We start from the raw sequence: 26,635 nt of genomic DNA, 5'->3' as shown, positions 1-26,635 counted from the left end.
CCCAATCCCCAACCCCACTCTCCAGCTGCCATGTAAATTGGGTTCTCCAGGATGATCTTTTGCAGCTGCTGATAAAGTTTTTGCAAATCATCATTACCAGACTTTTCTGTCCCCAGTAACCAGAGTTGGAATGAGTTAGGATTTTATTTGGGTGCTGAGATAAGAAGCCTATGTTTTGACATAAGAACAGCAAAGTCTGCCTGGCTTCAAGGATTTCTGAAGTAGCAATGATAAAAATAACAATATAGAAACCAATAACAAAAATAACAATAACAATTATGGCTCACAGTTATCAAATGCGTATTGTGTAGCCAGACCATTTATGCATCATTTCATTTAATGCCCCTAGTTACCTTTTCCAAACTGCAGGCCACAATCCATTATTGGGTTATAATGTCAGTTGACTAGATCCTGACCAGCATTTAAAAAAAAAAAAAAAAAAAAAGGCTAGAGTAAAAGATATCAGAATAAACTATATGTAGAAAGGTTAAGAACTATTTACAAAGCTTGTTTAAGTTGTAGCTGGGGTGTGTGTGTGAAAGAACATTAGGAAACAATATAAAATGCAATTTTTTAAAAGACTTTTTAAGAGCAGTTTTAGGTTTACAATATTGAGAGGAAGGTCCAGAGATTTCCCATATAACCCCATATTCACCTACTGAAGGACATTTTGGTTGCTTCTGGGTTTTGGCAACTGTAAAATGTAATTTTCTACCTTGGTTCATGGTAGAAAATGTTTGATAGCCACTGAGGTGAGTAGTATTTTCCAGAGGCGGAAACTGAGACTCAAAGAAGTTGAGTAACTTGCCCAGGGTCACCTAGCTCGTGTGTGCCATGTGAGGGTGTGTGCTCCAGCTGTCTGTCAGAAGTCCATGAATTTAGGCTGTCTCCACAGCTCCGCCTCCTTTAAGCCACTGCCAGGCCACTTAGCAAAATCGCACTGGGTCCCCACTCACTCTGGGGTCAGGAGGATGGGGTGTCTGCCTCGGGAAGAAGCAGGGCCAATGGCTGTGGAATGCCCGGACCCATAAGCAGGTTGCCTCTCTGTGGAGGCAGAAGTGCTGAGTGTGTGTCTTATAACTGCCTTTCCTCGGGGGATTTCCCACTCAACAAAGAAACGTCAGATTTTACCTTGGCTTCCATTGTAGCTTAGCTTTTAGGAGAGAGTGACTTGTCTTGCAACTACCCATTTCTCATTGTGTATCAGTAAACTGGCATTGGAGTTAATTTATGATTCTCGTGGCAAACTGTCCCTCAGGGAAGGTCTGTTCTTAAGGTGCTGACAGAGTCAGGTTTCTGAGCCTGTGAGTCCCAGGTGGAACCTGGGGCTGCCTCTCCTTGAATCTTTTCTGGAGGTACTTCCTGGTGTCGTCTTGCATTTTTCTCTTCTGCTTAGCTTCATCGTTAGAACCAGCCGAAGGATAAATGGCTTTAAAGACGAATGAATTCTTGATTCAAAAGATAACTGTTCCTTTTCTCCTAGGATACTTGGGATGAACTCCTAATTGGCAATGTAGAAATGAAAAAGGCTTTGTCTTGCCCCAGGTAAGGATGCTCGTGAGACTCCACCTCTGGGGTGTGGCTGGCCCATTGGTCCTTAATCATCAGGTAACCCTTGGTTATTGCATGACAGGTGCATTATGACCACGGTGGACCCAGATACTGGAGTGATGGACAGGAAGGAACCGCTGGAAACCCTGAAGAGGTAGACCACGTGGCCAGTGTGTTTTTAATATTATGCCCGCCTAGAACTGCCTGTGGTGGAGGTGCTCTGTGTGAGCAGCTCCCACGCTGCCTTCTGTTTGGTGTGTGTCTATCTGTGAGTGAGTGTCGCTTCCTCTTTGTTTCTGAATGGATCTTCTAGCGCTTTTGACAAATTTTTAATTGTATAATAGTGTGTTTTGCCATTTGCCTATCTCTGATGTCAAGTTTAATAACATTTACGTGTAGTTTCCAAATTAAACCTCAAATACGTATTATTTTTATTGCAACTCACATTTCTTTATTAGAATCAATATGAAGGAATATGAGAACAAGTGAAGTTGTATAATGAAATAGAAAAAATGGAATGTAATGAGTTGCCAGAGTTTGTTTATCCAGAGGCTTCTTTTATGCCAGGGTGTTTTCATTTGTTTTGTTTCTTTATGTAAAGAATTTGGGCTGACTTTATTCACAATATAGAATATATTTTTAAACCAAAGTTAACATTTTTTGGGAGATGTATTCTATTTGCTTTCCCTTTCCTCTGTTTTGTTGTTGGATTCTAATAAGTTTAGGTTAGAAAAGAGGTTATTTCTTGAAGCCTTCAGATTTACAATTCTGTTTTTTTTTTTTTTTTAAGATACAGTGAGGTTAATTTGTTTTCTTTAGATAGGCCCTTAGAAAAAAATTCATTTCAGCAATAGTCTTGCCCACCCTTCAACTGTGTCTCTGTCTTAATTTTTGGTCATCAAAGAACCTCAACTTTGAGCTTATGAACTTGGAAGGGTGGAAAGCAGAGTGCTTAATGCATTAAACAGAAGATTTGGAGAGTTCAGGGCAGTTCCATTTTAAGATTGCATGAGTATTTGTTTCAATGAGTTGTAAAATTGGAGGTATACATATAAATGACGTATTTATTTTAAGTAACACATACAAGTTTGTTTTGTTTTTTTCTTTTTGGCCTCAAACTGAAGCCATGGAAAAATTATTTAGACTCTCAGGATACTTCTAGAAACAGCAGAATTATTTGCAGTTTGACTAATGGCCCACAGACTTCTCTGTCAACATTTCAGAAAAGGCTGGTTATTTACTTATAAACAACGTGGAGATGAAAACTTGAATTTTATTGAAAGCACTTAGATTATGATTCCCTTTTTGTCCCTGATGGTCAATTTTTGCTTCTTTCAGCTACCGCCTGTGTGATCCTTCTGAGAAGCAAATATACAAGTCGTCCCCCCTTTTTGGGGTCTATTATGCGGTGGAAAAAATTGGAAGCTTGAAAGTTGGTGATCCCGTGTATCTGATGGTACAGTGACGGACCCATGAGCGTGATACGGTAAATGGCCAGCTTTGCTTCTGAAAGGCCTTGAGTCACTTCCATGTTGTCTCGTGTGGACACATTTTTACATTTTATTGCTTTAACTGTTGGGAGAATGAGCAGCTTGTGTTCTGACCTTTGGCGTTGGGAAGTGCCCTTTATTTTTAATCCCCTCAGGAACCTGTGTTCTCCCACCCACCTTCCCACTTTCCCATTCAATTATGCAATGTTGGATGCAGGACACCCCCCCCATCCCCAGGTGGGAGACAGGAGTATGTGCTCAGTTCATTAAGGAATATTATTCAGGAGTAAGGATATGAAGGTGAGTGGCCTTCAAGAGATAAATACTTATTTTATTCTGTCTCTGTTAGAAAAGGAAGGGAAAATATTTAAAGTATTACCTCGTGTGGCCATTAACTTGGGGGGAAATGTTACATGCTTTGTATCAAGTAACTTTTTAAAATAAGATATTTAACGTTTGAGAAAAGTCCTTGTATCAAGGTGCCTGGATTCGGAGTCATAAGGTAGGAAGTAATATTCTCACATTGATTTCATCAGGCTGAATAAAAGTCTGACTTCTGGAGCATAATGCTGGACCCTAAAATTACAGGAATGAGAAAGTCAGTGGGAAGCCCTCAAATTGAGGTTTTTAAGTAACACGTCTTATAAAATCCATACCCCAGTTTTGAAAGTCACCTCGTGTTCAAAACTCTTGATCACCCTTCTCTCTCACTGTGGCCTGACCTCATTCCACCATGTTTAAGGATAACCTAGGATAGTGGTCCAGACATGTCCTAACTCGTTTGAGTTATTTATCATGGGGCCTAGTCCCTAGATACCATCGTGGATATAAAGATGAGACAGGCTTTGCACTTGAGGTTGGCAAAAAGGAGAGAAACTTCTATTGGCAACCTGTTGCGATCCGGCATTTGCATAACCGTAGCCACATTCCATCACGTCTAAGATGCTTCCTTTTTCCACATTTTAAGGTTTCTATTCAGGATGCCCTTTGAAAAAATACTTAGTGATGCATACAATGATGGTCCATCTTAGGATGTGATGAAATCCAGTACGTACGAAAGGGAAAACTGTGCGATTCCTAAATGCCTTCCGTTTCTAAAAGCCTTATCTGGGGAATGTGGAGCCAAGCCTGAGCCATGTAGCTTGAGTGAAACTGATCCTGTGTTCCTGCTGTTTGGGCCACAATTGACTGGACCTGGATTAGTGCCTGAGCCAAGGTCTTCCATTTGTTGTCTATCTTTGAGGGAGCCCCACGGCTTCTGAGGTACTTTAACAGGTGGGGGTCCTTCAAATTGCTGGATCTCAAACCCACTCAATCCCATCCTGTTTCACAGGGGATGGAGGCCAGGAATACCTGGGGTTCACTCAGCTCCCCAGGGAGCTTGTGTGTTAAAAAGCCTAATCCTTTTAGAGTCTCTGTGAGAGAGGTGTGAGAATCACCATTTTCAGGGACAGAAAGCAAAGGCTCAGATAGGTCAACTGACTTGGGGCCAAGGAGCTGGTAAGAGGTAGAGCTGAGACCACACTCTTTGCCCAGCTTATGCCAGACATTTTTATGTGTAAAGAAATTACAACTCAGGGAGAGACCACAGCGCTTCCTGGCTTCAGAGGTGAAACAGATTATTTCCGGGTGGGGCGATGGAGCAAAGTTCGAAGGTAGAGATGAAACCTGAGCTTGCTGAAGAATAAGTCAGGAGAGTGCTCCAGGGGTCCAATGTGATGGAAGCTCCTAGAAGGGCCAACCTACTGTAAGGACCTAGGAGATTAAAGGGAGATGAGGAGGGAGAGGTGGTTCTTGGAAGTTAGTTTGCAGGGAAAGGTAGCTGTGGAACATGTCTAAGCCCAAATCAGGATCAAAACTGTGCTTCTGGAAGATTCTGCTGAGGACCATGTTGGGATGGACAGGAGGCAGGTGAGAGGAGAAGTGAAAGGTCGGGCAGGCATGTGACTAAAGTCGGAGGAAGGGGCATGGAGAGGGAAGCATGGAGTGCCCAGGGCCTTGGCGTGGCTTAGATGCTGTTTGTCATTTGTCCCCAAGCTCCCTCTCGGCTTTATTACCCACCACTCCCCCATACAGACCCCGGGTACTTCTGCTTCCCTGCTCTGAGCGTGCTTCTCCTCAATGAGTGCCAGTCCCTCGGAGTCCCTGCTGGGGAACTTGGAATAAAGTCTTTCCTGCCGCCTGCTTCCCAAGAGCACTGAGAGATGTACTCTGTGGCGATCCCTTCCTGTTGGACTTTCAAAATAAGAGCTGTTATTCATTTACTTTAAGTGGAAGCTTACTACCATTTCTGCATTCTGGACGACCTCCTGTATACAACAGGTTGACTAAGGCCTTTAAAAAAAAATAGCAGCTCATACTTGTACCAGGGTTACTTGAGTAGTTTATTTATCCATTTAAAATTTAATCACATAAAAGTTGATCTGTTCCATTATGAATGCAATGCATGTTCATGGTGGCAAATTTAGAAAATATGAGAATAATAGAAGAAAGTGATCATCCATTGTCAGTGTTTATAAATTTTATTCTGGTTGTTTTTTTGTTTGTTTAATGTAGCTGTGATGTCTATCATATATACCATACATACATTGTACAATATATTATACAGATATATATAATTATATATAATGTATATCATACAAATATTATATATCATATATATTCACAGGTATATATATCATATGTTGTATGATATATATACAGTAGTATATATCATGAGCACTTTCATAGCCCTCCAATCTTTAAATGTCATTTTTGATGGCTTCATAACATTACATTGTATAAATACATGACACTTTTTAAATACCATTTTTACAGTATTTGGCACTTGGACTATATCCAGTTTCATTATAAATAATATTGTAGTATACATCTTTCTACGCAGAGCATTTTAAAATTGTATTTTTCTGTAAGTTAGATTCCTAAAGTGGAATTATTGACTCATGAGGCATGGGCATATTTTTTTAGCATCTTGACAAATTGCTTTCGAAAGAGTTCTTCCCATTTGAGCCCCGTATACATATCATGGGAGACAAAAACAGCCCTTGCTCTGGGCTGTTGCCAGAACTGGGTAGGTGACTCCATCTTGAGGCTGCTTTGTTTTAAAGGTAATTCAGTACAGGACACGGTTATATTTCCTGCATTTGAACCTCAATACGTGACTGTTTTGTGGGTACTTGAATTATTTATGACCGGTCAGAAAAATAATCAAATAATCAAAGATTCTTATTATCTATTCAGGTTTCAGTGATCAGGAGACATTGATCAGGATTTTAACAACAGCAGCAATAGCACCGTGGCAAATTTTTATTATCCAGCTTCTGATCATCTTCGCCCTGGAAATGAATCTATTTTTGACTTGTTGGAGTTACATATGCTCCGAGTTAATGCGAGGAAAGTATTAGAGGTGATTTGGATAACTTCTATATAATAAGAAGTTACATAGATTTTAGGTAATGAAGACTTTTTAAATAAATAAAATTGTCTATAAAATTATTTTCAATGTTGCTGTAGCTATTGTACTTCTCCAATCCCTGACATTAACACTGTTAAAAGTTTAAAGAATGAGCTAAATAGCTGCAAAAAGTTTTCTGAATGTTTACATTTTATTACCTGTCATTCCATGTTTTAAGAGAAACGGGAACAATCGGTTTCCTGATGTGCCTTTATATGTGGACACACTCACAAAATCCTATTAGTTGGATTTTATGTGGCTGTTGAGTCCTATTGACGTTTCGCTCATGTGTTTTTTACCCAACCATCATAGAATCAATTTGTGCTTGAGTATGGAAACTATTCTATAGACCTTGTTTTTATATTTGATTACACCTCTGTTGAGCCATATAAAAATAATTGTGTGTAACCATTGGATACACCACCTGCAATTTCAGGTGTGATAACGTTGAAAATGGGATTTAGAAGAATGGAATTTTGAGAGTTAGAGTGGGAAGAAGGAAGTCGAACATATTTTTTGGTGTGAATCTTTTTTTTTTTTTTTATGGTAACAAAGAGAAATGAACTCTTTTTGTATGATTAAACACAAATTTACACTGACCGAATTATACCCACTTATAATTTTGTGGTTTCTTTAATATTAATAAATGGGACTTTTTATCTGGTACTTGAGTGTGTTTCCAGGGCCTTCTCATTTTATATTAGAACTTCAGTCACTCATTCATTTTTCCTTCCCCTTTCTGATTGCCTAGCAGAGATACAACTGAACTCCACAAACATTACCTCCTGTCGTTGGTGGGGGTCAGGGGACCTCAGGAGCTGCACCCCCTGCCCATCTGAGGCATGATGGCCAGTGATTGTGAGGACACTTCCCAGTGGCCAATCAGGAGCAGCTGTCCCTTCCTTCCTCATTTTCCTTTGCTGGGTTCTGGGACTGAAATTAACCTCCACTCCCAGCGCCCTCTGAGGGAAAAGTGTTAAGTTTGCTCGATCCCTGGGTAACTTTTAGAAATGATGAGAGTGAAAAATCATGCTAACAAAAAGACAAACTTTGCAGGACAAAGTGTGATTTTGAATTAGAAATCAGGCAGCGAGCAGATCCCAGCCTTGGGGATAGTGAGGAGCAAAGTCAACCATTAACATAAAGAAGCAAAAATTTCCCTTTAAATTTCTGAAGACAAATTAGGGAGAGAGAGAAGCAGAAATACACAAAATTTAGTGTTCCTGAGTTGTCTTTTCTATGGAGAATATGGAGCTCAAGTTCTGCACTGTTCTGAGATGCGTTGCTCTTCACTCTATCCCCCACCCCACCCCACGGCACAAATCACCATCAATGGACACGTCTTCTAGGAGGACTAGATTTACCCAAACTCCTTCTCCCTCCTTCCTGGACCAGGTGAGCTCATGGATGTACCCTAATAGCTGAAGCAACAGGGACCTGTGTACTCTGAACACAGTTCTTGGATTTCACAGGATTGGGGGCAGGAGAGGGTGACCTGCGTTTGGAAACGTGAATAGGACAGATATAATCTGTTTCTTCAGAGTTCCACTGGCCACAAACTCCGTCACCCCTGCATGGCCCGCGAGGAGGGTGGCGGAAGGCAGCTGAACACCGCAGGCCACATGGTGCCGACTGCACCCCCCACTACCCCCAAGCCAGGGATCTGCCCGCTGCCTGATTTCTAAGGAAATCACACTTTGTCCTGCAAAGTTTATCTTTTTGTCTGTTTTAGGTTAAACAAACAACCCACAAATATATAAATAAACTGGTCATTTGTAGCCATCCTGGAATATTCATCGCCTTGCAGCCGCAGGGGGCGGAAGCTAGAGGAAGCAGTGCTGAGAAGACAGTGTGGGAGCTGAGCTACAGGTCCCACCCCCAGCTCCCAGGGCCCAAGCCTGTGGAGAAAGACTCCATACTCTGATAGGCCGGGAAGGGTTCTGCAGCTGCCCTCCTTCTGGGCTCCTGGCTAAGGGTCACACCATACTCAGTAGCCCCCAGAGGCCGGTGCGCCCCGGCCCAGCTGAAGCTGGCCTGCGACAGCAGTGGTTCAGCCCCAGCTCCCGCCGCGCCCGCAACCACTTGGCCGTGGGCGCCACAGGCTCCTCGGCCCTGGCCCTCCTCTGCCTCTCAGCGCAGCCCCGGCCCGCCTGGCTCAGGGTGGCCGCGCTGGGACTGGCCGCGGTGGCTCTGGGGACGGTCATGCGCGGCCCGGGCGTTGCCCGCGGCTGCAGCAGGTGAGCACCGTGTCGCAGCTCTGGATCTACCCGGTCAAGTCCTGCAAGGGGGTGCCGGTGAGCGAGACCCAATGCACGGCCAGGGTTCTGCGCAGCAGCCACCTGCCGGACAGGTATGGCAAGCCCGGGCAGGGGACAGCACGGGACCTGCTGGGGATGGGGGTGCGGTGGGGGAGGTCTGCAGAGTCCGCCACCAGGTTGTTCCTCTCCTTACAAAAAGATCAGGAGCTGGGTCAGGCAAGGGCGAGGACAGAGAGCAAAGGTGGGCATCACCTCCCAACAGCGGACCCAGGGCGGGGACGCTGGGCCTCTGGGTCCCCACCTGCTTTTCCGGATGGCTGTCTTTCCACCTCCCACGGGCACTTTCATATCTTGCGTTCCCGCTGAGGTGTGGCATCGGTCCCCAAGTGTCTGCTTGTGCACACCAGCAAATTTCAGCTCCATCTAGTGGAAGCAGGTGAGCCAGGAAGTATTCCCTGCCTCTTTATTTTTAGTCACTGCCTCGTTGGGGCAACTTGGAGCCGCCGGAGCCCAGTTCTCAAAGAGCGCGCAATCATAACGATAGCAGTCGATGCTTAAGTTTCCTGCCGCTTAAAAACGCTATAGATTATTCTCCCTAATTCTCTCAAACACACTTTTACGGATAATGCAACTGAGGTCCAGGGCCCCACGTGGGAACAGGACTCTCCTCTTTAGCGCACTGGTGCTTTGTAAAACAGTGGTTTCATTAATGTGCTACCTGGGCAGGCACCATCTGTGAACTCCTGGGCTTCAGAGGAGGTTGCAAAGGCCCAGAGGAGGGAGTGGCTTTGCCCTCCCGTGGGTCTGACTTCAGGCTGCATCTTGTAAAGCTGCACTTCACTCTCCTTCCTCCCAGACCAGCCCTCACAGCTTCTGCAGGTAACACCCAGGACTGATGGGGGCTGCAACTTTTCCTCTTTCCAGCTCCTGGGATAGAAGGCAATTCGTGGCACAACTGAAAGGTGAGCTATGCAGCTATGCTTCAGGAAGGAAGCCAAAAATCCTAGCTCTTCCGTGGCTTGTACAGCGGGCTCTGAAACATGTAAACATTGTTTTTATAGGGCCAGAGGCAAAGAGCATTGTAATTGGATGGTATCAATTCAAAAAACGTTGTGAGCTCATATTACAATGGATAATATTATAATAAGAACTGGCATCTGTACCAGACACTATGGTAAATTCTTTATTTTTGTCATCACAATACCAGAAAGTGTGACCAAGAGATGCAAACAAAGGCATCCAGGGATAACTGACTCAATGTGACAAGTGCCAGGAAACACAGAGAAAGAAGCACTGAAACTGAGAGGGGAGGTCAGGAATGACTTCATAGTTTGAACTGAAAATTTAAAAATGTTTATCAGTTTTCCAGGCAAGGAAGTTGGGAGGCAAACATTCTGGAGAGAAGGAATAAGCTGGGTAAAGACAGCTTAAGAGTACAGGTATATTGGGGGAAAGGCTGGTGCACTCTTAAATATTCACCCAAAGGAATTTAAAGCAGAGATTGAATAAACACTTGTACACCAGTGTTCATTACAACATTATTCACAATAGCTAAAAGGTAGAAGCAGCCCAAATGTCCATCAACGGACGAATGGATAAACATGTGGTCTATACACTCAGTGGAATATTATTCAGCCATAAAAAAGAATGAAGTTCTGATACCTACTGCAGCGTGGATAAACCTTGACTACATTGTGTTAAGTGAAGTAAGCCAGACACAAAAGAACAAACATTGTATGATCCCAATTATGTGAAATGTCCAGAATAGGTAAATTCATAGAGACAGGAAGTGGGTTAGAGGTTGCCAGGGTCTGGGGGGGGAGGGAAATAACTATTGCTTAAGGGGGTACAGAGTTTCTGTTTGGGGTGATGAAAAGATTTTGGAAACAGATAGTGGTGATGGTTGCACAATATTGTGTGTGTACTTAATGCCACTGAACTGTGTACTTAAAAATGGTAAGAATCACATTTTTTAAAAAATCCATTCTCTGTTGGTGGACACTTGGGTTGTTTCCACCTTTTGACCTTGTGAATAATGAACATGAATGTACAAGCATCTGCCTGCGTGCCTGTTTTCAAACAGGGTATATACCTAAGAGGATGTCAGGTGTTTTCTGCTACCAATATTGTACCAATACATTTAAATTTAAAAAAATAAGGAAGGCTGGCATGTGTGATGGCACAGAGGGTGGCAATGGCTGGACGGGCAGTCGGATTATAAAGGGCCTTGCCTGGCTCACTGAGGAGTTAGTATTTTATCTTGAAAGCATGGAGGGACTTTGCAGGAGAGGGCGACATGATCAGATTTGTGTTCTAGAAAGATCAGACTACCACTACTACTGGGAAGAATTACTAGAAAGACTATTCATGTGCTGCTACCAAGAGTTTGGCACAGGGCAAAGCTCTGTCCTCACCGAGGATGAGAGGCTGATAAAAGGGCAGTTAAGGGAAAGGCTTTCATTAGCCTCATTTTCTAGTGTAGCTCAACCCATCAACCATAGGACCTGCCTTTTTTTTTTTTTTCTAACGTCTATGGATGCCAGAAACACAATGATCCTCACTTCTATGATTCTAATCGTTCAATCCAATGTGAATTGAAATTACCAAAATGGCAATACGCTTAGCTTCCTGGGTAGCGGAGATGTAACCTCCACAACTGCATTGTTCTTCTTCTGGAAATGGTTTTTTCTATTGCTTTTATTTCTCCTCTCCCCTCCACCCCCCGAAGTACCTGTAGACCAGGAGTACTGGCCCCGAAAAAATACTGTCCATATTAACAATAGACCTCTCAGGTAAATTGCAGAATTCACAGTTCTGAATATTGAAACACTGATTTTTTTTTTTTTTTTAAGAGGAGGGTGGATTTGGCAAGGTGTATGTGACATGGTGTGCTGCTCAGCTCAACTCCAATCTCTGCGAACAATTCAGCAACAGTCTTGTTATTTCACTCAGCAGGAGCCCAAGGCCTACTGTGTGCCAGGTACTGTGCTTCCTTGGGCCTTTAATGTTGACCCCACCATCATACACGGTCTATTCTCAGCACATCAATCAAAGCACTACTATAAATGTAAGTCACATCACGTCATTCTCAAAACCCTCTCAAGGTTCTCCATCTCTCTTCAAGTAAAAAATGGGTTCTTTATGTTGACTGTCAAGGACCAACGTGACCCTGTACCCTGCTAGCTCCAGGGCTCCATTTCCTGTCACTCTCACCTTCTTTCTCCCTCTGCTCCAGCCACACTTGCCTCCTTCCCACCCCAGGACCTTTGCACATGCTGATGCCTCTGCCTGGCATACCTCCCCTCTCATCCCTGTATGGCTCACTCCCTTACCTCTTCTTCTTCCCTGCTGGTCACCTTGAATCTTGCCCCTTGCCCCACTTAGAAACCCCTGGCCTTCTTTAAAAGCCCAGATAAAAAGCCATCTCACCTGAAAAGTCAGCTCTGATCACCGGACTCAGAAGAGCTGCCACCCTTCTCTAAAGACACACACACTGTGCTGTATCTGTGCCTGTCCCATACCCAACTGGTGCTGTTTAAATGTCTTCCCACCTCCAGGGAACGCGTTCTGGTTGGAAGACTTTCATGGGCTCTTCTCCAGTGTTTAACACAGTTCTGGACCCAGAGTGTGTGTTTAATAGTTTCTCCTTTTCCTCCCCTTGCCCAATAGATAATTTCTTTATGGTAGTATTTTTACCCTATTTATCGGTGACTCCATCCTTAACAGTTTTGGTTGCACATAAAAGGGGCTCTGGAATTATTTCTTTAAGTAATAATAAATTAATTTCCTAACTGGAACCCTCATTTCTCTCTTTTTGGATTTTTATGGTTTTTGTGACCACAGTGTCCCCTTGTGGTGAAATGTACACAGAACCGGCAGGGGCTGCCCAAACCTACAGTAGGTGCCCCGCTTTTTCATGATTAAGAACAACAACCACAAAATCGGCAATACATATTTCAAGGATAATCCACACTAGTAAAGTTAAAGTTCTGAGTCTGGAACTCATGTCTGACAAAGGTCTGGGCAGGTTCATTTTAACGCATGGATTTTTGAGGGTACATTCAGGGCTACCATCAGATATTCTTGTCTCCTTAGTGTCCTTCCTTCTAAGGGTTGTCTGGAGTCCCCTTCCCCTTCTTTTGTGCTTCTCCAAATCTCTGCCCTGGACAACTCAGTCCAGACCCCACCTTTTCCACAAACTTTCCCTAATCAGAGAGCCTGGGATTTGTTCTCTAAATGGCCAAAACGATTCTTGCCTGCACAGATAAACCAGCACATGCTTGTTGCTGGCTACTTTCTAAAAGCCTTTACTCAGTTTTTTGACCTTTGTAAAAGAACATTGATCACTAACTTCATATACGTATGTCCTGTCTCCCCTGCTGGGTTTGCGGGACGCAATCCATTGATTTGATATGTCCTGAAAGTAGACTCCAGTGACCCCCAGCCTTTGGCAGGTGCCCGAGGAGCTTCCTGGCCTCCAGGGGAGATGCAAAGAGAAATGAGGCTGTTGGGCCGGCTCTGGATTTGTTCACATGCGGCCAGGGGAGATACAAAACTCATACATGTAATGGTGTAAGGATCTTAATACACCTTAGTCACTCACAAAGGGGTCTGACACAGCCTCTCCATATACCTTCCTCTCTTTCACCCACTCCTTCTGCTCCCTTGTTTCCCTGCCTCCCTTGAGTCAAGCAGGATCAGTCAGGGAGACTTCCTGGAGGAGGTGAGTTTCCACCACAGTTTGACAAGTGAGAGGAGAGGGAGCATTTCATGTCAAGTGAATGAACTGACGCATCAAAGGCAGAGAGAGGGAAAAGGAAGGTGTGTAGTTTCTCAGGACTGATGTAAAGTGTCATTTTTGACCTAAGTGGCTTCATGAGGTGTCAACTCATGAGAAATCCTTCCATAGGTGTGTTAGAGCGAGGGCTCAGAAGTGCTCATGTGAATTTTGGGCTTTGTCCCTTAGGATTCGTGGAATGAGCTTCTTATTCACAACGTGGAACTAAAAAGGATGATGGCTTGTTCCAGGTAAGGCACTTCTGCTGCTGCTAGGATGGGGTGTGGGGGCGAGGTCAGTCTGCTTTGTCCCTGATGCTCTGTGTGTGTGTGTGTGTGTGTGTGTGTGTGTGTGTGTGTGTGTGTGTCTCCAGGTGCATTTTAACCACAGTGGACCCAGGCACTGGCGTCAGGAGCAGGAAGGGGCCGCTGGAGACCCTGAAGAGGTAGGGCAGGCAGTTCAATATCTCTGAGGGAGCAGTGAAAAGCCACACACATTCAGTCCTTGTGACTGTGTAATCTGGGCAGCGTTCCTGGGTGCTTTGGTTCCCAGAATACATGCTCGCACAAATAATTTTATTTTTCATTTGGATTTCATGATTCAAACAAATCAATTTAAAAAACAAAAACATTGTTTCGGTATTTTGGCAAATTATACTATGGACTGAGTATTAGACGATACCAAAATTTTATTAGATGTGATAATGGCATTGTGGTGATAGGAGAAATGTCCATATATTCTGGAGAAGGGTGTTCAAGTACGGAGGGGAAGTGGCATGATGTCTGGGATGTGCTATATAGTAACGTTAGCCAAAAAAAAAAAAGAAAAAGTCACACACAAAAAAATGTGTCAAAAATCTTAGTAAATACAATCTGAGTGATAATTATGAGGGAATTCATTACACTATTCTTTCTTTTGTGTGTACTTTATAATTTTCATAATAAAAAGTTTTAAGTGAAAGACAATTACAAAGAATAACTAAATTGCATGAGAAGATAGTTAAGATAACATCAATTTTAAAAAGTGGATTACAAAATAACATATACAATATTTACTTTATTGTTTTTGTTTATTTGATTTTGCTTTGTAAAATAGGTAAATGCACATAAGTAGGCAAAAGCCTGGATACCTATAAACCAAAATGTTAATGGAGGTGTTCTTTGGTAATGGAATTACGAGAAAAAATACATATATTTACATATATATATATATATGTTCATATACATTCTCTAAGACACTTCAGGGCTGTTATCTGCCAAATCTGGGCCCAAGATATTACTGAAACTCTGAAAGTGAACTAACGATGCTCGTCTTCATTTGTTCCCCCCCATAATACAGGGTCACAGGTGGGGTGTCAGGTCTCCTTGCCCTCTCGGCCTTGACCCTGACTTGTGTCCTTGGGTATCACTTGTAGATGGGGACGGCGTGGGGGTGGTGACCTCTGCCTGGGGCAAATCCCTGAAAGACTTGATGAAGGAATGAAGTTGCAGTGTGGCCATCTGGCATCGAAGCCATCATGAAAGAGCACATTAAGGGAGGGGAGTTATACTTGGGGTTTGTGGGACCACACTCGCCCCCCTGGAATGTGAGCCATGCTGCCTCCCCTCTCTTTCAATCTCTCACCGAGCTCATGGCCCTTTCGGTGCCAACAATTTAGTTTCCTCTGGTCAGCACCCACCCTCTCGGCTGATCCTGCCATCTCAGAAGCTACTGTGTGTCCCATCCCTGTCAGGAGCCCTGGCTCTGCCACGCACGGTCACCAGCAGGTCCCCCGTTGCTCAGCCCTGGGTGTTCTTCCCCATGAAATGAGCAGGGCACAATGCAATGATTCTGTGCCAAACCAGCCAAGTGACTTGGGAAATTGACCATCACCTTTTTTCATACATCTTGTTCCCTCAGCCACCAACACGTCACTTGGTGTCTGGCACCTTTCTGGATTTAGAAAGTGTCTGCACTGGCAGGAATAGCCTCCTAAAAGCATGTTGTGACGTTGGGCTGCTCCTCTGAATCTTTAGTGCCCCCTCCCTGCATTGGGAGTTTGTGTTTATAGAAAGACGATAATCGACCCCAAACACAGAGTGAGGGCAGGCAGGCAGGGGTCACAGGGCACCGGCCCAGCTCTCCTGATCTTCTGCAGACTTTCTGCAGCCCCACAATCCCCCCTAATTGCCCTTAAGCCCCCAGGAGACAGAGCAGCCAGCCTAGGTGTCTTCTCCTATCTCTCACTGAGATTTAAATTGCCATAGAGGTAGTAATTTATGTCCTCCCCGGGACAGGTGGCCATAAATCGGGCAGAGAAAGGCCCGGCCGCATGCCATAAATCACAGGAAGGAAGGCAAACAGTGTGTGGAGAGCACCCTCTTCACTCCGGGACAGGATGCTCAGAGCCACCCTGCTTTCCCTCTCCTGTGTCCTCATGGTGCCCCAGGGCTGTGTTGCTTCCAAATGCAAGTTCTCAGAAGGCAGACGTCTCTGCTAGCCTTACCCAGGATGCCTGTCATCCCCCGGCCAGAGGCGCAAGGGAGCGCTTGTCTGTAAAACACTCAAGGCAGGAGGCACAGGGCGGCCTGTGTGCTAGTAGGAAACCTGGAGAGGGAATTGGTCTGTTCTTTCTTATGGGACAGTGACTTCCACGCTGGTTCCCCACAGCTTTCGGAGCGGCAGGGTGTTGTCATTGGTGCTTCCAAAGTATCTTGCTCCTAATAGAAACGAGGAAGCACGTTTGCTCAGTGGAAGCAAGGCTTTTGTTGGATGCATACATACTGTGACAATAGGCCAATTGTCACCAGCCCTGTGTGTTAGATTGTGCCGTGCTGAGCTAATCGGGGAAGGATATAGTGGTGGTAACACAGGCCACCGCAATCTGGCTCGGCACCTGCTCATTGTGTGACACTGACACGTCACTTCGCTTCTTGCAGTCTCCGTTACTTTATTTATAAAAACTGGACTAATAGTACTTCTCCTGGTGGATCAGAGTGAGGCAATAAATATGATTTATTTAAAAATAGATGATAAAATACCATGCACGATGACCATGTAGGCTCTGATCATTGACAGTCTTAGTTTCTGAACTTGACACCTGGGTGAAGGAGCAGCCTGCAGACACTTCTTTGCATTCTCTGAGGCTGCATTAAATGCAACCCAGCCTCAGCCTGTTTAGTCTGCAGCACTTCCACAGTTCTGTTTAGGTCTTAACCTGACCGTACAGGTCGTAGGGAGTGATCCTCAGAAGTGGCTTGTGCCCCTGGGTGGGGACCCCGCAGTGACCAGAGAACATCTCTAGTCGTGGCTGAGTCACTGACCAGGTAATGAGTAAACCAGGCAGAGTAAGTAATGAGCAGCCTTCACTGGTGCACAGTGCTTTACAGGTAACAGGGTTTCCACTCGTTACACCCTTGAAGTATGGAGATCTCTAAGTTAAATAGAGTTTGTAATTTATTAATCCCAACATATATATCTATTTGAAAGCGTCATAGAGCCATGTATGAGACAATACTGTTTTCAGTCTGTTGAACAAGGCTTCGTGTGCCGAGGAATTCATAACCTCAGTCACTAACTCCTCATCCCCACAAGGGGGCGCTGCCGATCTCATTTATTGAGTCTTCCCACAGCCTGGCAGAGGCCGTATTAGCAGGAGCTGGTGGTGGGGCAAGAACTGGGGAGGCCTGGCCTGGCAGGCCCGCACCAAAGGGAAGCCCTGGCAGGCTGGGTCACCTGAGAGCCACCTCTCCACTCCCATAGCTTACTGCTTCTATTCCCGGACAGCAAAATGGACTGCCACCTGAGAACCAGGTGACCAAGTCTGTATGTGTACAAACCCACCCCCTCATTCCACCCTGCACAGTTTAAAGGGTTTCCCCTGGGTTCCCCAGGCCTAAGTGACCTGGTGGGGGTGTGAGTGTGATGTGAGTGGGTAATGGGCAGGGGCAGGTGAAACTCATGAGTGGCTACACCTTTGTGTAGAAGAGTGAATATTAACCCCCTCAATTGTTCCCAGGCCCGTGCGTGTACCCAGGAAGTCTACACATGACCAGAGGTCACATCCTTGGTGGGAAGAGTCTAGGCGATGGAGTCAGTCAGACCTGGGTTCTGACCCCAGCCTGACCACTCAGCTCTGGGATCCTGAGCAAGGCTGTTCCTCTTCTGAGACCCACCTATAAAGTGGGGACAGTACAAATTCCCAGATAGGCTGTTGTAAGGGTTAAGAGAGTCTGTGTAGTGTTCTTTATAAACTGTCAATCTATAATGCACAGAACTCCGAATCTCACTGCCCTCCCTGGGGTCATCAGAGCCCCAGACTGCAGAGCTTGGCAGCTAGGAGAAATCCACAGTCATAAAATAGCTGATCCGTCCCTCATCCTGAAGAGGCCACCCTCTGACAGACACAGATTCCCAAATGTCCCTGGTATTGCATGCCAATAGAGGAGAGGCAGGCTAGGAGAGGTGTCTGGGTTCCCAGGATCCAAGGTCAGTGCAGAGAGCTGACTATGGAGGAAGGGGATACCCTTGTCAAGGCAGGGCAGCCTGGGTCAGCAGCTCATGGCTTTCCTTCCTTCACTGATTTATTCATGTGTTTGTTCAACCGACATTAGTTTGAGTGGCTGCAGTATACCAGGCACGGTACCAGGCTGTAGGAATACAGCAATGAACAGCACAGACGTGCTGCTAATCCACCTGGTGCCTGCAGCCTGGGGACCAGCTGAAGGAGGCTTTAGACTGCACCCTCTCTGTTTTCTCATTAGCCATTTCAGATTTGAAGAACAAAATTAGGACCAAATTGTTGCAATGGTTCTTTTTTTTTTTTTTTTTTAAGCATGGTAGAATGAAATGAATGCTTTCTATCAAAATGTTTTAAATATAAAAATGATGTAAAGATGGAGTTAGCTGAAATGAGAAACTGAAAGAAAACTTTCTCCTGGTGGACGGGGGAGGGGGAGAATCTTGCCACGTTATTCTCACACATCTGCTCGCTCTTCCTGGAGCCTCTTGTGTTTTCTGCCTGACAAAGATGTTCATACTGCTGCTACTGGACGATCTTACGCACCAACACATTCATCCGTCCATAAAGGATTCTGGGTCACTGGTGACATATGGGACCCAGTGTGGATGGGAGCAGTCCACAGGAGGTAGACACAGCTCCTGCTCTCCAGGGACTCCCTTTCTTGTAGAACAGATAGACATGTGCGTGTTCAAGGGGCAGGCAGAGAAAGCGGAGGGACCCTGTGCTTTCTTCCTAGGAGATGTAGCGTTTGAGTTGGGCCTTGAGGGAAAGGTAGAATTCTAATCCACGGGGAACTGGAGGAAGGGCCTTCCATGGGAATATCAGAGGAATCACCGAGCCAATAAAATGCAAAGATGAAAGGACACTGAGGAATCCAATGTGGAACTGCATAGGTATATATGAGGGGCAGAGGGTGACAGGTTTGAAAAAACTGTCTGGGGCCCGGTAGGGGGCCTTGCACGCTAGACTAAAGAGTTGGAATGTTTTATTTTGAATCAGTGGGGAGCCACTGAAAGTTTCTGAGCCTAGGAATGATTGGGCCAGAGCAAAATTAAGAAAGTAATATAGTGTAGTGTCAACAATGAATTGAAAGGGAGGGGGAGGGAGAATGAGGAAGAGAGGTTGGTTAAGAAGTTATTACCTTAATCTAAGCGTGCAGAAAGCACGCTTGTGATAGTGGGTGAAAAAGGGAGCAAATTCAAATGAGGTGGTGCAGGAAGGACCTCAGGACTTGGCAGCCAGGGACAAGCTATGGAAAGCCAGGGAAAGGTGTAAAGGATGACTCCAGGACTCCAAGCCTGAGTGACTGGTATGATGGTGGTTCTGGTGACAACACGGAAGAGTCAGAAGGAGCCATGTCTGGGAAAAGAAAGGTGACAGCCTATGTCTATCATATCAAGTACCCAATCTCTTGAAAAAGGGACTCTTACGTGGAGAGAAGACCTGGGGATATCGCCACTGGCGACACTTCTGTAGTGTGTGCGCTAGGAGGCGCTGTTCTGTTAGACTTTGATGGGAATGACGGTCTCTGGAGCTGGGCAACATGGCGGTGCTGTGTGGGGTGGATGCTGACCTCATCCAGAAGAAACCACATGCTGTTTGAGCTTTTGCTTCTGTTTGGCTGGGACTCATCATGGTCTTTCTTCTACCGCAGTTATTGCCTGTGGGCTCCTTCTGAACAAAAATTATACGGAAAATCACCTCTATGGACAGTGTTTTGTTCTAGAAAACCCAGGGACAAAGTGGGAGACCTCATGTAACTGCTGGGCCAGTAATAGGAATCATCAGATGTCTTTTAAGAACGTCCTCAAAAGTGTCAACAACTTGAAGCGTGGTGTTTTGGAACCTCAGCATTTTCTTTAGGTCTGTGATTTCCAAGTTTTTTGCACATCTTTGTATCTCAATGCTTCCAGTGTCCTGGTGCTCAAAGCCAAGAAATATCGTCTTGATAACCTAGTAGGACCTCAGGAAGCCACATAAATGACAAGATTCTGAAAACTCCCTCCTTAACTCTTGATTGTGGAATAATTCTTTCTCCTTCATTCGCCTACCCAGAGTGCTAACTTTCATCATCTCATTACCACTCCTTAGGGAAAGAGGGGAGGGGAGGGGAGGGGAGGGGAGGGGAGGGGAGGGGAGGGGAGGGGAGGGGAGGGGAGGGGAGGGATAGTGGGTGAGCGAGAGGAAAGTCCTGGAAGATTTTATTATCTCATGCACCGGGCATGCAATGGAAATTAAATAGGTCCCCAAATAAGGCTGAAACGTCACTTCATTTTTCTCCTTAAGCCCAGGCTAGCTTTTGAAAAGCCATGTAGAGCTTGACCTTCAGGAAACACTTAAGAACCATACGTCATCTTAGATCTGTCACTATTGCTCTGTAGACAGTGTCCAAGAGGATTGGAAGAATCCTTCATAGCACGCAGCGCCTCTGGGCTGTGGGACAGCAGAAATGTGAGGCAGGAAAAACAATTCCTGAGAGCAGTGTTGCTGTCAGACTCTGACATGGAACGTGTGAAAAGCAAGACCAACAAAAACCTTCCTTGCTATGAAACAAAGTATCAAATATATCCCATTTATGATCCTGAACTTCTCCCAATATATGAGTGAACAGTAGCACTAGAGAGGGCAACACCCCTAGTTTGATGTCTGAGATGCTGTTAGATGTTACCAGGGAAATGATGATGGCCCTCTTCACGTAAGAGCAAAAAGGCACCTTTTTGAAAGGAGGTGGTGCCATCTAGTGGCATTGATTGGGAGATCAGCCCAACCGTTGAAAAGATTGAAAAAATACCTGTGGATGGATAGGTTTTAGTTTTTTTATCCTATAATTTTTTTATTTTTTTTAAAGGAAGCCGGGTTCCCTCCAGGTGTTTTGTGCTTCTCTGCATTAGGCTTTTGATTTTCTAACAGCACACAGGAGGATGGCTGTTCTGTCACGTAGTTCTGGATCCTTGCCGGTCCCATCTATGCATAACTGGGTACTCCTCTTCAAGTTCACGGTGAAAAAATTCTGAAGTCCACAGATGAGAAGAAACGTGCCTGTGTGATTCAGAAGGAGCCACTGAAGACTTTTCACAGGAGAAAAGGAAAACGTAAGTCAGTTTGTTTAAAAATCAGTATCTAATGTTTCCATTGATGGAATTATATAACTAAAATCTGATAAAGTATCTTTGCTTGCCAGTTTGTTCTTTGAATGTATGAGGAAGCTGACTAAATCATAGAAAAAATATTTCAAAATTATTAATAAATGGAAGGTACTTTGACTAGTTTCAGATCTTACTAAATTCTTGGCACTGAGTTAGGCTCTGAGAGCTGACTGAGGTGAATGGACAAAGCCAGGTAGCTGTGCTACCTGACCACAGCTGGGTCTCTTACAGATGGGTCCACTCACACACAGCATCCCTGGGCAAACACCCATTTTTGAAGGACTGTCAAGTATCCATGCTTTTTACCAAAAGCTGTACATTTTTCGCTGGTTTTATAAAAAGTGTCAGACATGAGACTCGAGCCTAAGCTCTGAGGTAAAGTTACAAGTTAACAGGTACATGTATATATGTTTTCTGGTTGGTGAATTACTGCAATTTGTTCTCTGCACTCTTGATGTGATGGGAAGAATTAAAATAATCGACTCCTCTAGCCCATCACCTTCCCCAGTAAAACCACTTTATGCTGAAACTATGGATAGATTGTGGCAAAAATAAGAGTTCAACCAGTAGTCTTACTAAGGGACCTCAGGAACTGATAGGAGAATGCCCATAGGATTTAAGAAACCATGGCTTCTCAAATCTAATTTCTTTAGGATTTAAGAAGTATTGGCTTTCTGAGAGGAGCCCATAGTTAGGGACTGCAGAGAAACTGAAGGTCACTCTGGCGGCTATCCCTAGGTATTTATAATGAGTGGCAAGCTGAATGCCTTAGTCATGAATTTCTAACCCCTTGTAAATAGTAATCCACTTCCCCTGTGGCCCAGTATGTGCAAAGGCCACACTTCATGCAGACCCAGTCATTTTCTGCATTGCAGGGTAATCTTAAAATGGAAGGGCGTACCCAGACACCCTCCTCATTTTGGGGGAGTCTTCTGTTCCTCAGAGTGTGCGGAAGGATCCTATTTGAAGAGAAAGGTTCCAGTGACCTCTAGAATGTCAGATTAGCTGCCAAGCTTTCTGTCAGTGAGATTTAAAAGCCATTTACTTGTGTTTATTTTATATTTATGAGTTGGTTAACGCCAGAGGCAGGGCTGAGGTCTCGTTTATTTTGGATACTGAACGTGTGCACACAATTCCACTTGAAATATAGGATCAGGGATACAGACCCTCCAGCCCTTCAGAAAGGTCCTAGAGCTGCGTGCGGGTGGTAGACACTTGAGGTCAGGCCAAAACATCCACTCCTGGTGGCTGTTTCATTCTGGGTGGCAACTTTATCCTGCCGTCATGGCAGAGAGTTACAAACCTAGACCTGGAGATCTTGAAAGGGACTTCTAGGCAGGTTGTGTAATGGCTCACGTTCATGGCTGTTCTGCTGAAAAAGTTAGAAATTCACAAGCAGGAAGTAGAAGCAGCAACAACTGCACATGATGGGAAAGAAAACTCAGGATGGGCTGCTGGAGGTGAGGCACCTGTCCGACAAGGGGAACTACCCCTCCACTGCTGCCACCCTTAGTGATGGAGCGGGAGCAGGGGAAGAAGATGCACTTGGGGGAGGGCCGCCAATTTGGTAAAACGTGGTGTGGAGGCAGGGCGAGCTTGACTAGCCAAGTGTGAATCTGTGAACCATCCATGAGGCTGTCACCACCAGGGCTGGCACCACCAGGGCTAGAACCCCAGGCAGGTGCCCTCCAGAACTGTGTGTGATACGTTAAAACAATCCATGAGGGCGGACAGCAGAGGTGGGAGGTCACTCCAAGGTGCTAGAGTGGCTCTCAGACCAGTTCTCCATTGTAGGTGTAATCAGGGTGTTGGTGCCATATCCTAACACTGCACTTCCCCAAGTGTTTTTGGTCCGTGGAATTCTGAAAGTTTGTCTGAAAAGGGTTATTGGTCCCTGGAATTCTGAAAGTTGAAGGGATGCTTCTCAAAGAAACTCATAGACCAGTCACTTTGGGAAGTCCTGCATGCCTCACTCTTCTTCAAAGGCCAGCAGCTCACTGAAGGCGCTGGAGCTCTGCAATGAGGACTTGTATTGGTATTTAACACCACCCTCCCCAAAGCTCTATTTCTGACTCCCTTTGAGAAACATTGGTCTGATCTCTAGAAGGAGCATCAGTCAGGGGCATGGAATCGTGGTTAGCAGGAGAGGAGTGTTCATGGGAAGGTCAAAGAAGTTAAAAGGGGCCCCATGGAGGAGGCCTCTTTTGGGATAATGCTACCTCTGTCTTCCTTGTGGAAGGATGGGACTGGGGCTTAAAAGGTTAAAGGGGGTATGGAGAGAGTATCTTAGACCAGCTGTCCTGCTACGGGTCTTAGGGAGAAGCATTCCCCTTCTTTGGACTCATTTTCTAAACCTACATTCATGGATGTAGAATGAGAGGGAGTAACCCAGACTCTAGTCCCAGACTTACAGAAATGCCACGTGATGTAGGCACTCCAGATGGTCCATGCACCAGGGAGGGGTACCATCTTTCTGTCTGCTGCCTTCACTTCTCTACTGCAACTCCTCTCACGTAGACTTACCTCCCACCACATTGAACAGAATTACCCCAGGACCACATGCAAATATGCACTTTATACTCTGATCTCATATCAGCAAGAACAGATATTGTTTGCCTCCACCATGTTCTTAGAAATGGACAAGTGAGTTATGATAGCATCTCAAGTTACCCCATTTCAAGCAAGGAGAAGAATCTGGCTCAGCACCATAAGTGTTTTTGGAATTGGGATAATAAAAATGCATTTTTTTAAAAATCTGAGGTATCTCAATGTTAGCTCTGACTGCGCTGTTCCGAGGAGGAAGCCCAGGCCACAGCTTTGACTATGATCCTGCTCTCCCTCAAACACAACTGATGGGGGCCTGGTGGGGCCACCTGGTCCCATGCTCTTTGGCTAGCGGAGAAGAAGGAGTTGCCTTAATCGCATTATTCGTCTTCATGGACAGGCTGTAGGTTGTATTAAGTAACAAAAAGGGCTGAGAAATGACTTCCCATCCAACTTCTTCCAAGGCTGATGGGTAGGTCAAGTTCACACTCTCGTCTGGCTATTGACCAACCTAATCTGTTTACCCTTGGTGGTCCTCAGTCATGCTCCCTCACGTCCACAGGACATTCTAAACTGCTCTTCCTCCTACCTCCTTCCTAAGCCCACGGTCCCTGATATTTTCCCTGCATTCCCTTCTCTCTTCCCTCTACCAGTCCCTGACCTATGTCTTCAATAGTCCAGACTCCAGTCCTGGTGGAGTCTTGTGGGCTCTGCGTCAAGTCTAACCTCTAGCTCTCTCTTTGGGATTTGCTGGGAGTACTGTCGATAAAGTATTGTTGTCATAATTATTTTTGATAAATATTTTTACACCTAATAAAGTCTCAGAGAGATTGCATTTCCTTGGTCTAGGGGAGGGCCGCCTTCCAGATGACTTGCCCAGCAATTAAAGTGGCTCGTTAGTTGAAGGCCCAGGACGGCCGAGGACAGCTGGAGAGCTCTTCTTTGCAAGCAGCTCTGGTTAACATCAACCGGGAAAGCTCTTTGTAAACACATGAATAATTGATCGTCCAGCGCTCACATAGCTACCGAGGATCTGAGCCCGTATGACTCATTTGCGAGCCATTCCTGTCGTCTGGATGCCATAACATTGGAGGAATGATGATCGTTTCTTGGAGATTCTTCTGTGGCTAGAGTTGCCAAGACCAAGGCTGTAATGGTTTGTTATGATGACCTTTGTTATTCCATTAGGCTCAATTGCTTTAAAAAATGATGTGTGCATACTTTCGGAACGTTTTTACCCTTTACGTTGACCTGACATCATAGTTTATATTACAAAATGTATTAATGACAGAGGAGTGTTTTCATGTCCCAAGGACAAATTTTAACAACCATAATCTGCCCTTAGTCATCATAAATATAAATGTATTGGTCAAACAGATCTCGTTAATGTGGCCAAGACAAATGCAAGTCTATATTTTAAGGCAGTTGAAGTCCTAGGGAATATATTTGGAGCTTTTTGTGGAGCTAAGAGATCTTGTATATGTGCTATCAAAAGGCTGAGAAAATTAACATGTTTCCCCGTCTCGTTTTACGTTGGACAGATATAAACGTCTCGGGGATGTCAAGTAAGATTGTTCACATAGTTTCTGGACACCATTAATCTTAGTTCTTAAAACCATCTTCTTCTCATTATCCTCACAGGGCTTTGGAAAAGAAATAAAATAAAGATTTCAAGTCTTAGCAGTCTATTGCTTAACCACATTTTCCTGAGTCTTACACGGCGTCTTCAAGTTTTAATTATATTAATCCCCTTGGCCCCCACATTGCGCTTCCTGTGGGAGGAGACCCTCTCCCTCAGATGTTTGTCTGACATTTTGCATCATTCCAGTTGGCAGTCCATATGTTGGCAGATGATGTTCTGGGCATAAGCTGTAGGATGGATCAAACACTCTGTCTTCCTCTTCGTTACACCACACTCAGAAGTATTGGCCTTTATTCATGGTGTCCACATTTTAAGCGTCTCAGGCAGGATATAAATCCTTGTTTAAGAAACCCTTTTGAATCATGTTTTTATTTTGAACCATGAAAATGCATTGAAGACCGTAATGTCTCAAGTGCTTCTCTCTGAGAGAGCAGACTGTTCACAGAAGTTTAGTTCCTCTCCCCCAGATGGGGTAAACATGGTGTCATAATTAACCTCTGTGTGGACGATGGTCACCTGGCTATAACTGTTGAGCACTTCCATTAAAACCATGTACCCTTCTTCTCTTAGAAGAATCTTCTCTTCTGAATCTGCTGTGGCCTTTGGCAACACCACATATTGGGCTTTAGAAATGTGATTTTACCTGGAACGTCTCTGGGACTAGGGATTGGGTTATTTTCAAAATTGTGTTGGTGTGAGGCCAGTGCTGTGATAATGTGCTGTGTGGTTAAAACTTTTTGATCTCTTTTAAAAGTGAGGCACATATACTGAAGATCATAGCAGCACTATTCACAATGCCAAAAGGTGGACGCGTCTCAGGTGTCTGCCAACAGATGAGTGCATAGACAAAATGTGGTATATCCATACAATGAAATACTAGCCTCAAAAGGGAAGGAAATTCTGACAGATGCTACAAAATGGAGGACGTTATGCTAAGTGCACTAAGCCACTCACAAAAAGACAAATACTGTATGATTCCACTTATCTGAGGGACCTAGTGTAGTCAGACGCATAGGACCAGAATGTAGAATGGTGAGTGCCAGGGGCTGGGAGAGAGGAGGATGGGAATTATTGTTTAATGGGTACAGACTTTCAGTTTTGCAAGATGAAAAGAGTTCTGTGAATGGAGGGTGGTGATGGTTGCAAAACAGTGTGAATGTACTTAATGTCACTGAATTGTACTCTTAAAAATGGTTGAGAGGGTACATTTAAGTTGTGTGTATTTTACTGCTATTAAAAATAATAATAATAAAGAAAATAAGATGAGGCACA

At 44.7% G+C, this 26,635-nt stretch overlaps 2 protein-coding genes across 2 annotated transcripts in view; both read left to right on the top strand.

Annotated features, from left to right (window-relative positions):
* Nucleotides 1–7,161, top strand: part of LOC109452394 (mitochondrial amidoxime reducing component 2) — a 19,864-nt gene extending 12,703 nt beyond the window's left edge. The window contains exons 5-8 of the mRNA XM_019741326.3: nucleotides 1,484–1,545; nucleotides 1,634–1,705; nucleotides 2,890–3,037; nucleotides 6,282–7,161. Coding sequence (XP_019596885.3) covers nucleotides 1,484–1,545; nucleotides 1,634–1,705; nucleotides 2,890–3,016 — 261 coding nt within the window. The 3' untranslated portion in view covers nucleotides 3,017–3,037; nucleotides 6,282–7,161. The remainder of the gene's footprint in view (nucleotides 1–1,483; nucleotides 1,546–1,633; nucleotides 1,706–2,889; nucleotides 3,038–6,281) is intronic.
* On the top strand, nucleotides 3,024–26,635 carry LOC109452355 (mitochondrial amidoxime reducing component 2-like). Its single transcript, XM_088798911.1, has 8 exons — nucleotides 3,024–3,037; nucleotides 8,525–8,845; nucleotides 9,678–9,715; nucleotides 11,606–11,733; nucleotides 13,720–13,781; nucleotides 13,904–13,975; nucleotides 20,880–21,123; nucleotides 24,571–26,635. Exons 1-7 carry the CDS (start codon nucleotides 3,024–3,026, stop codon nucleotides 20,920–20,922), a joined length of 678 nt encoding a protein of 225 aa, XP_088655037.1. The 3' UTR covers nucleotides 20,923–21,123; nucleotides 24,571–26,635.

This window comes from Rhinolophus sinicus, chromosome 6 (assembly GCF_057876585.1).
Source record: "Rhinolophus sinicus isolate RSI-liver-muscle chromosome 6, RSI-T2T, whole genome shotgun sequence".
Taxonomy (NCBI): Eukaryota; Metazoa; Chordata; class Mammalia; order Chiroptera; family Rhinolophidae; genus Rhinolophus; species Rhinolophus sinicus.
The sequence above is the reverse complement of the archived record's forward strand: the minus strand, read 5'-3'. Positions and strand labels throughout refer to the sequence as shown.

Bases quoted from the DNA above. Each gene is read 5' to 3' on its own strand.
- LOC109452355 (XM_088798911.1), top strand. The intron at 13,782-13,903 runs GTAAGGCACTTC...GTGTGTCTCCAG, and splicing joins AGGATGATGGCTTGTTCCAG to GTGCATTTTAACCACAGTGG. The intron at 13,976-20,879 runs GTAGGGCAGGCA...TTTTTTTTAAAG, and splicing joins CCGCTGGAGACCCTGAAGAG to GAAGCCGGGTTCCCTCCAGG.